The sequence below is a fragment of the Calonectris borealis genome, chromosome 3 (genome assembly GCF_964195595.1).
Source record: "Calonectris borealis chromosome 3, bCalBor7.hap1.2, whole genome shotgun sequence".
Lineage (NCBI taxonomy): Eukaryota > Metazoa > Chordata > Aves > Procellariiformes > Procellariidae > Calonectris > Calonectris borealis.
The window spans coordinates 106,997,310-107,012,913 of record NC_134314.1 but is presented as its reverse complement, the minus strand read 5'-3'; the positions used below and the strand labels follow the sequence as shown (position 1 = coordinate 107,012,913).

Sequence of the window (15,604 nt, the reverse complement as noted above, 5' to 3'; positions counted from 1 at the left end):
ATACTCAAGATCAAAACACCAGTCTTCTGGGCCAGCTGAGGTTTCTTCTACAGAAGGAAAACATACACACAGCTAATTGGGACCAGGCTCTGAATCCCAACTCATTCTTTCTCTCAAAGGTTACGAAATGGAAATTTTTTCCTTGCCCACTGCATACCTAAAACAACAAGACTCCACATGCGTCATGATGACTGCTGAAGCTGACCCAACACTGCTTACATGCCTGCACCCACTTACAACTGCCCTACCACTGGTGCAGCGGGATGGAGAACCAACACAGAGAGCCAAGCCAGACAAAACCTAGCAACTCTCTCCCTGAGCACGTGTACCCCCAGACAGTTTCTCAAGCATCAGCACAGGCCCAAGGAGAACGGGACCACAGCAGTTCCATGTTAAGCTCTTGTGGAACCACACTGTCAGGACAGGAACGACATGGAAAAGAAAATTGATCAGACTACTTTTCTTGATAATCCAGAGGCAAATCGACACCAGTAATGAAACTTTAGCTAGGAGATACTTATTCCTATTCCACAACAAGGTAGAAAACCAGAAGAACTGGTGGACAGCACCCCCCCCCCCCAAAAAAAAACCCCACAAACAAATAAGTAGACTTGCTTATTTGCGTTGTTTACCTGCACTGGCTGTGTGAGACAGAAGAGCACACAATGCGGGCTTAAGAAGCTACCCTTTAGGAGTGACATGCATGGACAAAGCACCCTTAGCACTTCTGCTACATAAAAGAGAAAATTAAGTTACTCCTTCAGCAAGCTGGACAGCATTTCTGAAGTCTTTACATCCCCATTGCTGGATTCATCCAGTGGATCCAATGACGAATCCGTCAAGACAGATCACCATCTTATTTTGAAGACTATTTTACCTCAAGGTCTTACTAACTTTCTGAAGTAAAGCCCGCTTCTAAAAAGTGATGAGATGACCAATTAAAATATCCAACCTGATAGCAATACATACTAATTGATGCACACATGTCCTAGAAAAGAAATTGTAGGGTAGCGTAGGACTCTGATGTTTCAGGATCACATCAAGCTATGTTTCAAAAAAAGTTACCCAATATTCTTTTGAGACATACCTTTTAGAGATCTTGAAAGTCTAATTTAAAGAGTATAGAGACTCATCTTAATGTTTCCCTTCAAACAATACAGTACACAACACAAATGTATCTAAAAGTAGTTGGGCAACCAGTTCATGTTAAGAATTAGAAGAGGAAAATATCATGAACCTACAGCAGATTAATAGGGCCTATTTCATGCCCTTCCACAGCAGCTGCAGCCTTCAGGGGAAGGGCAGGGAATCCTTCCTGACCTAGAGAGCACTTTTATGGCCTCTTGCACTAACGCATACCAGCTTAGTTTCTTCAGCTTCAAGGCTTGATAATATTTCCTGGTCCATCTCTCTGCAGCAGGGCCTTCTGATATCATTAACAAGTCTTGCCTCAGAGGACTGAAGCGCAGAGTGCCTACTGGACCCCATCTGCCAAGGAGATGCAGTTTTAATATTTAAGCCAGGATTTCATCAGATTCAGCATTCTGCAGACATTTTTTTTTCATAAGTATTGATACAAAGGTTAACTTTCTGAGGAGTAATGCATATTTTGGCACAGGAAAACCAGCCGCCTTCCTAAGAGGAGGAATCATCTTAGATGGCATAGGACACTTCTATCAATGAGCCTGCACTCAAGCAGCATTCAGTTACAACGGTTTTGTCTACCAAGAACAGTCTAGCAGAGTCTGATCTGATGGTAGGAGTTGCAGCTCCTTTAATTGCAACTAAACTTAGTTGGTCTTCTGAAAGCGTAAACCATGTTTTACATGCAGAGCAAGATTATGACGATGTATCCAAGTCAGCAGGTGTAGTGGGACATCGTGAACTTGAAGAAAAAAAAACAAAGCAAAATGAAGACGGTCTTCTGCTGAACGCTCTCTGCCCTGTTTTTCATGTAAGTGTTAATTAACAGATCAAATAAAGTGTTCTCAGTTGGGCTGTAGTAACTATTTACCTTTACATGGATAATGCTACACCACATTTCAACTTCGCAAATATATTCCCAACCTTGCACAGATTTATGCTTTAAGCTGTCCAAACACTGTATGCCCCTTGACTAACTCATATCTTAGGATCAAAGAGTGCGCACTACACAGAGCTCAAACTACAATCTTCTCAGAGCCCCTTGTTTTTAAACTCATGCAACCACTTATTTTAACCTTTGGGCTTCAATTATTTATGATCACAAACTACCACAATTTAGCACTTTAGAAATATATGCAACTAAGAAGCTAAATTGAAAAAAGGGGGGAGAAAAAAGTGAACAGCAGCAATATTTCTCAAATATTTTGCAAAGTATGTAATACAGCTAGAAAAAAAAATTATTTATATGCTTTAAACAGGCAGATACAGTAATACGCTATATAATGAATACTGACAATCACATATATACTGCAAGTATCTGTCAACGTACCGAATTCAAACCATAAACAGAAATTCTGTGTGGGTATAGCCGAGATGCAGAAGGCAAGCACAAGAAAAAGAATGAACATAGCAAATTAAATAGTCCGTGTTATATAAGTCAGCAAAGGAAGTGAAAGAAAAACACATCACAGGATGCAAAGAAAATATTAACAACAATGGGTGCTGAATTTACCCAGCCCATTAAAATAAAAAGATAAGAAAATGTGGAAGAAATAATGTACACACACATATATATATGGGTAAAGCTTAAGAATACAAGCCAAAGAATCTACGATTAAAGGGTTGAACAAAACCTAATATGTATTCAAAATGAATACAGACATTAAAACAAGCAGCCAATCCAACAATAAGAAAAAAGTACAAAAAAAAGAAGTATGACTTTCTCTCTCCAGTCCTTGACAATCAGTGGGTGAGGAATCTCGGATCCCCAGCTATGGTCTTTAGACACTACCCCAGCCTGCAAGCTGTCAAAGTTGGGCATTTCCAGACTTCTTTACGTAGATGGTGAGGTACAGCAAATAACCAGTAGCAGCAATGGTGGCCTCCAGCTCACCATTAGCAGTGGCAACTCTTGGTTCTGTCCTGAGCTGGACATCGAAACAGTTTGGATAATATTAGAGCAGTATGTCTCACAGTCTGGAAATCCCCAATTGAGGTGGCTTACCCAATCAGATGCTGTCTCATATTAAAACAGGAATTTATTTGATTCTGTCTTAAGAAAGGGAAAGTCAGGAAAGCAGAGAAGTCATGGGAACCCGAGGACAATGTCAGCAGGTGACAGGAACTATCAATGTCCCTACCAGCAACTGGGAATCCATCCTCAAAACCTTAAAGGAGAGTCATCCTTACGCAGATTTCAAATGGACATCACTGAATTATTCCAAGTTTTAGGATGGGTCAGACAGCAATGTCATGTTCTCTCTTCCACCATCAGGCTGCCAAGGGTCCCTCTCCCATCCATAGTCCTAAGATGCTCCTTGCCTCTTAAGAGATGAGGAAAGCCACCGCACTGTATGAGACATGACCACATAACCCCTTACGCAATGTTGCAATCCCAAAATTATTACGGGCTCACTGGGAACTCTGTCTGTAATTTTCTTCCTTAATTTACCAAACTAACTAGAATCCTTCCAATCCCAGGGGATGAGAGCTATTGCGTTAAGTATCTTTCGCGTTTCACCAAGCAGCTAACAAAGAATCTATTCATTTTCTACCATCTTCCTACCACCCAATAACTGACCTGAAATCAGGCACAGCTTTCTACCCTTTCTCAAAAATTATCTGGAGGTAAACTTAACACCAATATATGATAACTGTACTACCTGCCAATATACTTGACAGAAGTTTGCTTCCTTCTTTTTTCTGTTTGTCACCCACTGAGCTACTCTTAGAAATATCTTCAATTAAATCAAGACAATATTAGGAAAATGGCTTACATACCATTAATATTTCACTTCATCAAAATACATTTAATTTAATAGTCAAGTGCTATATTTAATTCAGCTTCTTCAGGTTAGTAATTATTATGTGAAGGGAATGAAAACAAACAGATGGATACAGGAGTCCAGTTTGTCTCTTCTATGCTACTGCAGAAGGCTTGACACCACTCACTTTGAAAATAATTCTACTTGAACAGAATATTACACACCACTAGGAAATAGATTTAATGAGTACTGTGAAAAAGCTTGTACACAAAACCAAAATACAAAGTTTTACAAAAGTTCACACAAACAAAATAATAATAACAACAACAACAATAATAATAATAAATATTTTATCTTGTAGTATTTAGATAACATCAAATTTGATTTTGATGAGCACTGTACTTCTGCAATCACTGGATAAACAACAATAGCTTTCTTAAAAAGGACCTTTAAAGGCAGTTTTTATTTTATCAGTCTACTTTGCTTTGCGCAGGTTAAGGGATTAGATTTCCCTTAGCCTGTCTATGAACACTGCTGTAGGCACATATTGTCTAATAATAATTATGTCTTCCATTGACTAATTCCAGCATCTGTATTAGATCGACCCTCATTGCTCATACCAACTTTTTGTAACTAAGATTTCTCTAGACTATGCAGTAGATGGAGCAAGAGTTTCATTGTGAAGTGCTTTCATAAATTTTCTTTGTTCGTGTGCATCTTATGTCCATCACAGGAAGAAAGAACTCTAAAAGGCAGCCAGCCTTGTTCATTTAATATCAAATTAAGAAAAGCAAATTTGAAAAGCTATTATATGTAGGTATGCCTCATAAAGACTATTCAGACAGTATAATTAATATTAATATTATTAATAATAATCTCATTGTATTGAATGATCACAATTGTTATTCCTTCTGGAGTCTGATCTTAAGGAGAAAATACTATTCTAGTCCTTCACCAAGCAATGACATTTTCCTGATTTTTTTTGACCACTGGTAGACAGTCCTTACTGTAATAATTGCAGGGGGAAGAAAATCCGATTATTGTTGGAAAAAAATTACTAAATAAAAACACAAATGCTTTAAAGAATTCTATTACTTTCAATCAATAATATTATCTGGAATAGAGATATGAGTAAATACATTACACATGTAATCCATTTGTGGAAAACAACCATATCCTCTGTAAGAGCTCAACATAGCATTTAACAGGCTAAGGTAATTTCCATGGCAAAAATCAGACTCTTCTTAATGCACGAGATTCTCCGAATTTTTGAGCTATGCCTCTGCTTATTTTAAGTAATGACAGAAACATCTAAGAATTAGAAAGATACTTATACACAACTGAAGCCAAGCATGCACTCAAAAGGAATTTCAGATATTTACTGTTTAAGCACAAGTAAGTAATTTACACTGCTGCTACACGTACTGCAGTACGCCCTACACTTCGCTTCCCTAACTCTGCAATTCTTGCACATTAAATTCCTCACGTACCTGCTGAGTTTACGAAGAAAATCCCCCTCTACAAATGACATTATAAAATTGTATGTCCTTTCTAACATGATTATAAAGCTTTGGTTACTCTCTGCTGTTATCTGGAAGAAGAAAGCACAGTAACTTTACTAGGGGGGAGGGAAGGAAATGCAGAGTGAGGAAAATATAGTCTAACCAATGAGTATTTAAAGTTGTAACAATCCTTTTTGCTAATAATTTCAAGAAGAACCCCCAAAACAGAAACAACTGCCCCCAACCCACCCACAGCAAAGCATTTCTTCACACCCTTTAGCTTTACGATTCAGATTATTCCCATAGTAAAATGCTCCTTGGGATTCATACAAAAGGATATTACTTGAAGGATAAACAGGAGCTACAATTACATAGCTTTAGTAAAGCTTTGTATTGGTTTTGCATATGTCATTAAATGAGCAAAACTGGAAAAGATCCCAGAAAGAGAAAGAAGCATAAGGAAGTTGGCAAGAAGTACGCAAGCTCAAGCACAAAAGCACTTAGTAAGCAAAATGTGGGGGAAAACAAGGTGGAGGGGCAAGAATGTGATAAAATAGGAAATTACAGGTATGAAATGGCCAGCAACTTAATGAACATGGGTAAACGGAATCTCAGAAAGATAGATATTGGGAAGTATGTAAGGATAAAGCTGCTGTGACAGCAGGTTATAGACTATCACCAGGTTTAAAACGAAATTGGTCAAATATTTGAGGGATTAAACAAGAAAAATGGATGTAATTATGTAATATGTAATATTACATAATGTAATATGTAATAACCTTTAACATTAAGATTACAAATAAATGGCCTTTTCCTCCTCTGAAAAAGGGGTCTGCTTGGAGACAAATAAAAGATGTTTTACTTTATTTTTCTTTTACTTTCTTCCTAAGTATTGGGTTAAGATGGAAAAGATAAGAACCAACAGTGGGGAAAGGAGGAAGCCGGGAGGAAAGCTTCTAAGAGAGCTGAAAATAGCACTCTATCGCAGTGACTAAGGCTGTGTCTCCGCTTACAAGACGGTGCGTGTTTTACTGCATCATGAGTAAGGCGTGGGTCCTCCTACGGAACCACGGCAGAGCAGAGGCACTACAGGTTTTACCATGAGGTTAGCCTTGGGCAGGAGCCCTTACAGCAAGCCCTGCGAGAGCCTAATCTATCCAAATCTAATCTATTTTCTCCAACCACATCTGCCTAATGAAAGATATCATTTCTCCCTAACAACCTTGCCTAATTTTGTCTCTGCTTGAGATTTTAAAAGTTATCATGTACTACTATTACTTTATAATACAAAAACAATTAGACTTTGTCACCAGTAATATTATCATTATCTGCTCTTGCAAAAGACTGCCATGGGCTATCCAGTAACTCTGTATGTTCAGCTAAGCGAACGTCAATGTACTACACAAGTGCTTTCATCAGAGGTGAAATAAAGTTCTATCTTATTATTCAAGGTATCCATATCACAACTGTGTATGTTTAAAATACAACTGTGCAACACAACTGGACAAAGCACCTCATGTCAAATCAATTAAAATATATCATAAGTTTGGATATCATCTCTACTCTGATTAACATCTCTTATTTTGCTACTTTTGTGAATTCTACAGGCCACGTGTTTAAACGTAAAACAGGATTATTATTCTACTTGCTGCCAATACAACATTAGGGTCATGGTGAACAAGGCAGACACTGATCTGAAGTCATGAACGTGTTTCATTCTCTCCTCAGTGTAACTCAACTGTGTTTATTAGTCCTTACCTAAGAAATCACCAGGACTATGAACACACGTATCACATTATTATACTTACTGGGCATTCAAAATTACTGAACAATTTAAAGAATGTTTTACTGCTCTTTTTTTTTTTTTTTGCAAGTGCTTCTTTAGATTTTGTACACAGCTTAGAAATTGAAACAATGAAACTGGCTAAAGCTTATTGTAACCAAAAGTCCTCTTTCTGATATATTACCAGTCTTTTGAAGAATGCAAGTGTGAAGAAAAATAATCTTTTTTTTTTCAAAACATGTTGTATTATTTATTATGAATGTAGGTTTCTATAATAGGTCTTACATTTTTATAAAATGTTGCAAACTTTTGCACACAAAGGGCCAGGAGTCATTGGTATTGAGCACTTAAATCTTGGACAGCTCGGCAGGAGTCTTCACAAAAGTCATCTTGATCGTAAGCCACATTAACGCTAAGCAAGTAAGTGGAGTGCAGACCACTTCTCATTGTGACACCCAGAGTCTACACCTAAGGTGTCCCACAAGCATAGGAATGGCAAGACAAAAGAAGGAAAAACATTTTTTCCTGGATCCACATACAACAAACAACAGAATACGAGAACTTGAAAACACACAGACAATGCATTCATTCCAGCAGAAGAGAGCCTGCTTTCCACGATGATTTAAGTGATGTAATGTGACTGTCGATCAGCTGTCCTGGTCAGATGGAGAATTTTAGAATAACATAACAATCCTCCATCCTACAGAGATGCACAGAAAACCTGCACTTTTGGGTTTCACATAAATCCACTGTATGGATCAATCATTACAGCCTAAGCCGTGGCACTGCTCCATGAGCATGTCCGGTTCATTGCTTTAAAGGTTAATTGTAGCCCAGCTGAATTTAACCGCCTTACTACAACTGTGAACGTATGTCTTTCAGCATAAGTTGGTGTTTTCTTTGAAAGCATACATAAAGAAATCCCTGACAAAATGCTCATCTGAAAGAAAAAAACAAAACCCAAAAACCAAACAACGAAACTTTTTTTTCAACTGCCATCTCAGTTCAAAAAGAAGCAGGATTATGATAAGCACAGAGAGTACTTTCCAATGCTTCTGTCTTAAACTATTTTACCATGATGGCTGTAGCGTGTTCGGTCACTACTTAGAAAAAATAAGATGAAACAAGCACAGGGAAACCTGCCTTAAGAACAAGGACCATCTTACCCTCTTGGAATTTTTAACCTTAGATTCACTAGGATGCTCACCAAAACTGTCTAAGCTGCATCATCACACACAGCTATGAAGTCTTAAACTGACCTCAAGATCTCAGAAATCCTTTGATATTAATACTTTACTAAGTTATTCACAGAAAAACAAAAAAAGGAGAAATTTTCTTTCTTAGATGAAATACAACTGGCCCAATTTAAAGCTCAGTTTAGCACTGAGCAGAGAGAACATACAAAAAATGTTGATTTAGAATGTGAAAAAAGTAGAAAAATGTTAACAATTAAACAGGCTTCGTAGTTGATGTGGAGAAAGAGCTTATTATTAAAACTCAGATTCAGTTGCATTATACTCATTACACTGAACAACGTGAATGTTTCAATGGAACTTTCCTGCTTTCATAGTTGTTCTCGGAAACATTCAACTGTGAAGAACATTTCTTCTTAATTTACCACTACCTAGAGGGGAGTAAACATTTGAGAATGAAAACCCATAAAAAACTGTGAAGTCATAAAAAAAATTTTTTTGGTGATTCTGAAATTCCAGAAAGATTAAAAAAAAAAACAACACCCATAAAAAGCAAGCATTGTGTTTCCAACAACAACAAAAATAGATCATGTCATGACCACAACATAAATAAGCTAAGTTTGAAACATGTCACTGTCTGCAGCAACTTACAAGTAGTATATTTAACCTGGAGGGCAGTACAGAGCACAAATGTAAATTTAAAAAAAAAAAAAAAAGGTTGAAGCTACTAAAAGATAATATCTAAACAGAAGCGATAAAATGCTTTCTCTCTGATATCACAACATTTGAAAAGTTTGCTCAAACTCTCAAGTAGTTAGTAGGCCAATTAGTTGCACCATAGATTTCTAGCTCCACTAGTAAACCATCTCTCCTTTTTACAGGATAGTTTCTCAATGAATCTGCACTATTGGCAAACAGTGTTTAAAGTTCTCTCTCAAACATCAGTAAGATATTAAGGCTAAATTGTGAGAACAAGAAAAAAAAACTCTGTGAGTGCAAATACAAATCACTAATCGAGAACATAATTTTACAGAAATCACTGTATCTGCACTTAAAAGAAAAATGAAATTATTACTTTTTCTGTGTTTAAACTATTAATATCAAGTAGAAGTTAGTAGGAGCTCCCTCTGCTAAACAACAGCAATTGTGATGGTAGAAACTTACCACATGTATAGTAGAAACATTAATTTCCAAATATAATTGGGTGCCATGGGGAAAAAAAATCCTGCCTTTACCGATGATTAAAACATTTTAAGTGCAAAATTAAAAAAGATGTATTAATATAAACAGCAAGTCCTTGTGATCAGAAAAATATGATGGTAGAGACTCCAGCTATAACAAGGCTCCATGGAACATAATCTCCTTGTTCTAGTTCAGCGTTTAACTCCACTGACCATGTAAGTACAGTTTTCAGAACGCCAACCACAAACAATCTAACTTTACATTTACCTATGAAGTATGAAATGAAACAAGTAGTACAATCAAACTGCATTAACTCTTCATGAACTTCATGTACTCTTTTACGATGCCTACAAAAAACACTGAAGCGTGAAGCTACATTTTCACTCGTTTGTTCCAAAATACTTCTCTTTACAGAAGGAAAAGGAAACTAAACATTTATATCACCTGTCCCATGACTCTCTATGATTAACATGGAAGGTTAACTTCAAAATGGGTAACATACTTCATAACAAAATGAACCTTGCTCTCTCTGTGCATAATGCTCTAGCCAAACATGTGTTTCACCCCACAACATAGGAGCTTGCTCAAGACCTGAACCAAAACAAACAAACAAAAAGTCTGCATAGAGAAAGCACAAACCTTCAAAATAAGATTAGGAGAACATACCCTGTTCCTACCATTCAAACAAACATACGACCTAATGGTGTGTTTATGATCAAGGAAAATAATCTTACAAGGAAAAAACACAGGCATTCTCCACTTCGCTAAAGCCCATCTCCTGTGGATAAGAAAGATACAGCTGTACTCTTGAACCCATAAGGCTTGGAAACTAGGCCATTCTTCTGCTTAAGGCACTGAACGAAAGAATTCTTGTCAGATACTTTCTCCCACGCCCCCTCTGTCCAAATCAAAACCATGTGTTCTTATTGTGCAAAAGCAAATCCAGAAGAAAAAAAAAAAGAAAGAAATTAAACATGGTATAATTATTATTACCCCAACCTGACCACTCCATTCCATCCTCTTATCTCTTGCCCTGTTCATTTTTTTCCTCTTTAAAATGCAGCTGCCTACTTGCCTCTACTATCAGAGAGTCATCCTTAACCACACCCACTTTAGCTGCCATCCGAGACTTCACCCTTCCCTCGCTAGCCTGCAAATGAGTGTGCGGGTGTCAAAATTATAATTATTTGTATGATAATGAAGCAAATCACATGATCATAGGTCACTGTATTATCCTTCCTTAAAACTCCCTCTGCCGTGACATCTCTTAATCATTCTCATATGGCACTGGCTAGGTAAGACAAACCACAATTCCCACATTCCTCCTCGACTCTGGCCAGTGTTATCATCCAGCACTCCTGCCTTGTTTGTTCCTTCTTCCGCCATAAACATGCAAGATCTCTGCAGTAGAATTAACTAACTTTTATGTGTCTGAAAAGTACATAGCAAAATAATACCTTAAAACTGAGCTAGATTGGTGACACCACAACACAAATAAATAGTAATACCTTCACAAATAATAGTAATATCTTCAAAAGATTAAATTACACTTACTATAGAAAAAAAATACATGTATTCTTATGTCAGACTAAGAGGTCCTTATGTCAGAAAAAGCAAACTACAGCATTCTCATTTTTATTAATTTTACTAAAGCAAGTAGTATACAGCCAACTGTTGAATCTCTGTGAGTCTTTTCTTATACAGAGCTCCCCAAAAACATTTAACAGAATGTATTACCAACGTATTTCTTTTCTTTTGCCTGAATTCAGGGAAACGATTCCCCAATTTAATGACATGATACAATGCAATACAATGTGAAGGGAAAAACATAAAAGCCCCTCTTTCCTCAATTAATACCAACTCAATGAAAACAAAAGAGCTACTCTAGCTCAAAGCTTTTGATTCCTGTCCCTCTCCTCTTCCAGCCTCAGCAAAGATGGGAAACTCAGTTCACCCAAACTAACCCCAACTGCAAGTGTTTGAATGCACTGAAACATTACCTACCACAGCCTACCTAAAATGTATCAAGAGGAAGCTGCAAATAGCTACATGCACAAAATCAAAACACAGGAAAATTATTATTTTGAATACTACTCTTACCCCTCACTTGAAAAAAATAAATTCGGTAATAGGCATGAAAATAATCTTTACTGTACTGCCTTCACCTATTAGTTTCCCAATAAACCCTTTAATAGGAATAAGTGTTTGACAACCATATTTCTATTTTGTTTCCTTAAACAGCTTTCATGAAAGAGAAGTAAGATTTCCAATGAGAAATATTTATGGACATATACTAGAAAAGTTAAACATAGCACTGTGAGACTTAAAGAATAGCAAAAAGGAAAAAAAAAAAAAAAAAAAAGAGGGTGTAAATTTCTATAACGCAGACCTATCAGTTATACACATACTGACTGTTTCACAACCTCTGTTTCCCTCCACCTGTTGTTTGTCCGTTGTCGGCGGTCCCTGTGCCTTTCACTCAAGCTTTCTGATAAGACTTTATCAAGTAATCTGCTGCAGGTTCTTATCCCTTCTAGACTATTTTCAAAAGGGTGCTGTGGGATAAAAGGCACAAAGAATTATAGAAATATGCACGTTTTTCACCCATCCCACCAGGAACTCCCATAATTCCTCACGGAACGTATATTCTTATGACAGGTCCTATATCCAATTATTATTATATTTGTTTTCAAATGACACATGCTTGCATACTCTCTGAGAAAAGCATACGTTGAAATTTTATTTATTTTCTACTTTAAAGAGCACTGAAAGCAGCTGCCAAGAGATAGGAGGTGGCAGTGATAGGGTAGCTCCCCATGATTTCATGCAACGACCTCACGCCATGTGCAAAGCACAGCTGGACGCGTACGTAGGTTTGTACTCAGAACCATCAATCATCTCTCTCCGGGATAGAGAGCTACAGTCTGTCCCTTGAGAGTCACACAATGGAGCAACATTACTGAGATGGCCACGCATACGAGACGGAAGAAAAGAGCGCTCTCCTGCAGATCACCATTAGCTGCAGAACTTGGGAGAGCTTCACTAATATATGTACTTGGGAATTGGAAATATGCATTACAAAGTGGATTTATTTACCAGACCAAAACCAGTCATATTTATGCTGCTCTTTAACTCCTCACTTTTTCCAACAACTTCTCCCTTCAGTTGCAACTTCTTACACCTCAGTTACCCAGAGCTTACTAACTAAACTTTGTGCATCAAGACCCATCAGCATAAACACTTGCCCAGTCCATTAGTGTTTATTAGCAGGAGGAAGCACATCAAAAGTAAATTAAGACTCTCACCTCATCCTGACAGAGCCCATTTTAAATCAAGGAATGCTGCTGTTCGGGAAGTCAGCAATGGACCACCTCCTCCTCCATCCCACATTTGCCACTTTAGCAAAAGGTCCTATGTAAGGGAGACTACGGGTACCAGAGAGAGCTTCCCGAGGATCCCTGATGGGCAGAAGCCACTACCCCCTTGAGATCTCTGCTCCAAAACCCAGAAGATACCATACTAATGGCCGCACTAGAATTACTTTGTGCAGATTTCGGAACTTACTACTGCACGGCTGTTTACTGTTTATCTGACTGGAGGATTATATTCATTAGTATTAGGTTACAGTCTTATACCAAGATTTTCAGAAGCAAATGTGCAATTTTGAGTATTTTGATGTCCTGTACAAATCTGTTTTTTTTTTTTTTAGATACCCAGTGCACTCTCTGAAATAATAATGATAAAAAAATAATCCTTACCTATCTCTAGGTGTCAAAATAGAGCATTCAAAATAGCATAATCTCTTCTAAATGAACTACTAACACTTTAATTGAAGTTTTCATTCTATAGAAGTTGATGACGTTTGAGAATATTTCCATTTGGCTTGTGTAAATTACTTTGCAAGTCTTATGTACTATATTACTGGATACATGCATAAATATTTCTTATCTCTTCCTGTCATCTGTCTCTCATCTACATTCCCATATACATTTGAAATGGAGACTCATAAGTAACATGTATCACTCAAACCTTGACTTTGTCATTTAATTAAATCTAAGCTTTCATTTTCATTTCAAGGATTTGCTTTCTGACACTAATACAAGACTCTTCAGTCCGTGAAGAGGAAGGACAGACCAAATGCATCTACTTGCTTTAAGCTTTAACTAGTAACCACACTGATATTGCTATGTCAATTAAACTTCCACTGAGCGACTGATACTAAAAGCTCATTATAATAAGACGCCAAGCTAGGGTTTCACTTCTTTAACTATATTATCTCATTTCTGTTACCTTTGTCTTCCAAATCCTCTTCTCATATTCACTTTTCATTTCATGTAATTCAGTAACCTATTCAGCAGACACTGCTGCTTTGGCTCATACAGGAACAAATATTATGAGCTCCTACTGTTGGCCAGAACCTCTATGGATTGATGCAATACAAACAAGCATCTTCTTCAACCCATTTCAACCCACCAGGCCATCTTCGTTCGTTTCTTACTGACTACTTTCCACCCAACTAGAAGTTGGGTGCAATTGCATGTGTTAAATTTCATATGACTCCTTTTCCCCTCTTGCGCCTTCTGCCACCTTGCCAAAGGCAACTAACAATATCTATCACACATTCCAAACATACCTCTTTTAATATCGGTCCCCTCACCTAAGACGAAAATTTCACACCTCCCATACTATCTCCTATTTAAATAATCACCACTGACGGACAGGACCAGACATGGTCCAGGATTCTAAGATCTCTCAGGTACACTTCTACTGTAACCGAGACCGGTTATTTTCTGCAGGAAGACCACCACAATGGAGAACAACCCGATGCTTCTACTCCATCAAGTCTGGGCGGAGCAGAAGAAGAGCGCAAAGATGTTTAAACAGAGCACAAAGGAAGATACAAACAATCAACTCGGGAGGTACCACGGACGCGACGACAGCCTCTCTCAGACGCAACACAAAGCAAAAACTGAGGAAGGAATACAGCAACAGCAATGCCAGGGACCATCTTCGAGGTGCAAACCAAACAAAGAGCAAGAACGGCTGAATCCCAGAAGGCGAGACGGGGCTGAGTGCCAGGCAGTTGGAAAGCCCACGAGTGGGTGCCCCGACCCGGGCACAGGGATGCCCGGTGTGAGGGACGCGTGAAGGCAGGGCAGCCCGGCCTGCAGCCCGCGGGGGCTAGAGGCCTCTCCCCGGCGGAGGACGGAAGCCAACTGCCTGTGTGCGCCTACAGCCGCCGGCTCCAGCCAAGTACATATAAGGGCAGCCCGGCCCGGCCCGGCCCGGCCCAGCAACGCGTGGAAGGGGCTGCCGCCGTGCGAAGCGGCAGCCGCCCGCCGACCCTGCGGGAGGCCCGGGGCCGCGGGCGGGCTGGGGCGACGTGGAGCCCAGCGCGCCGGACCCGCCCCGGCAGCGCCGCATGGAGGAGCCTGAGGCGCGGGCAGGCGGCGGTGCCGGCCCGGCGCTGGGGAGGGAGCGCCCGGCCCGCGGGGCGAAGGGACGGCCGCGGCCCGCCCACCCCTCGGGCACCTGGCCTGGGCGGCAGGACAGGCCGGGCCGCCGCCAGGTGCGGGGAGAGGCGGCTGCGGAGGGGGCGGGGGAAGGGGAGCGGCGGAGGGAGGCCCGGCGCGGCACTCACGTTCTCCGTGTCCCGCTCGTTGACGGTGGGCAGCGGCGTCCGAGTGGACATCTTGTGGGCCGCGGCGGCGCCGCGCCCGGCGCGCTGAGGGGAAGGCCGCCCGCTCTCCTAGGCCGCGGCGGAGGCCGCCGGCTGCCCCCGCCGGCAGCCGGGCGCACACGGCGGGACGCGGGCCTCCTGCCGCGCTGCCGGCCCCGCTAGGCGCCCGGCGCCATGGCCTCGCCCGCCCGGCCGACCCTCCGCCCGCCGCGCTCCCGCCCGCCTCGCCGCCGCCGGGCTCCGCGCAGCTCGGCCGCCGGCTCCTCCTCCTCCCTCCTGCCCGCTCAGGTGAGCGGCCGGCAGCGCAGGGCGGCCGCGGCGCCTCCTCGCAGCATCCGGCCGCGGCACCGACTCCT

General features: G+C 40.3%; 1 protein-coding gene across 10 annotated transcripts in view; it reads right to left on the bottom strand.

The window, feature by feature from the left end:
- Positions 1–15,376, bottom strand: part of MARK1 (microtubule affinity regulating kinase 1) — a 63,658-nt gene extending 48,282 nt beyond the window's left edge. The window contains exon 1 of one of the 10 annotated variants that reach the window (XR_012673159.1): positions 1,360–3,283. Coding sequence is in view for 9 of the 10 variants with exons in the window: in XM_075147143.1 (XP_075003244.1) it covers positions 1,360–1,488 (129 nt within the window). In the remaining variant the exon portion in view is untranslated. Of the gene's footprint in view, positions 1–1,359; positions 3,284–15,209 lie in introns of those variants that run through there. The other 9 variants (XM_075147146.1, XM_075147147.1, XM_075147143.1 and 6 more) reach the window with 9 other exon arrangements.
- Between the last annotated feature and the right edge of the window lie 228 nt (positions 15,377–15,604).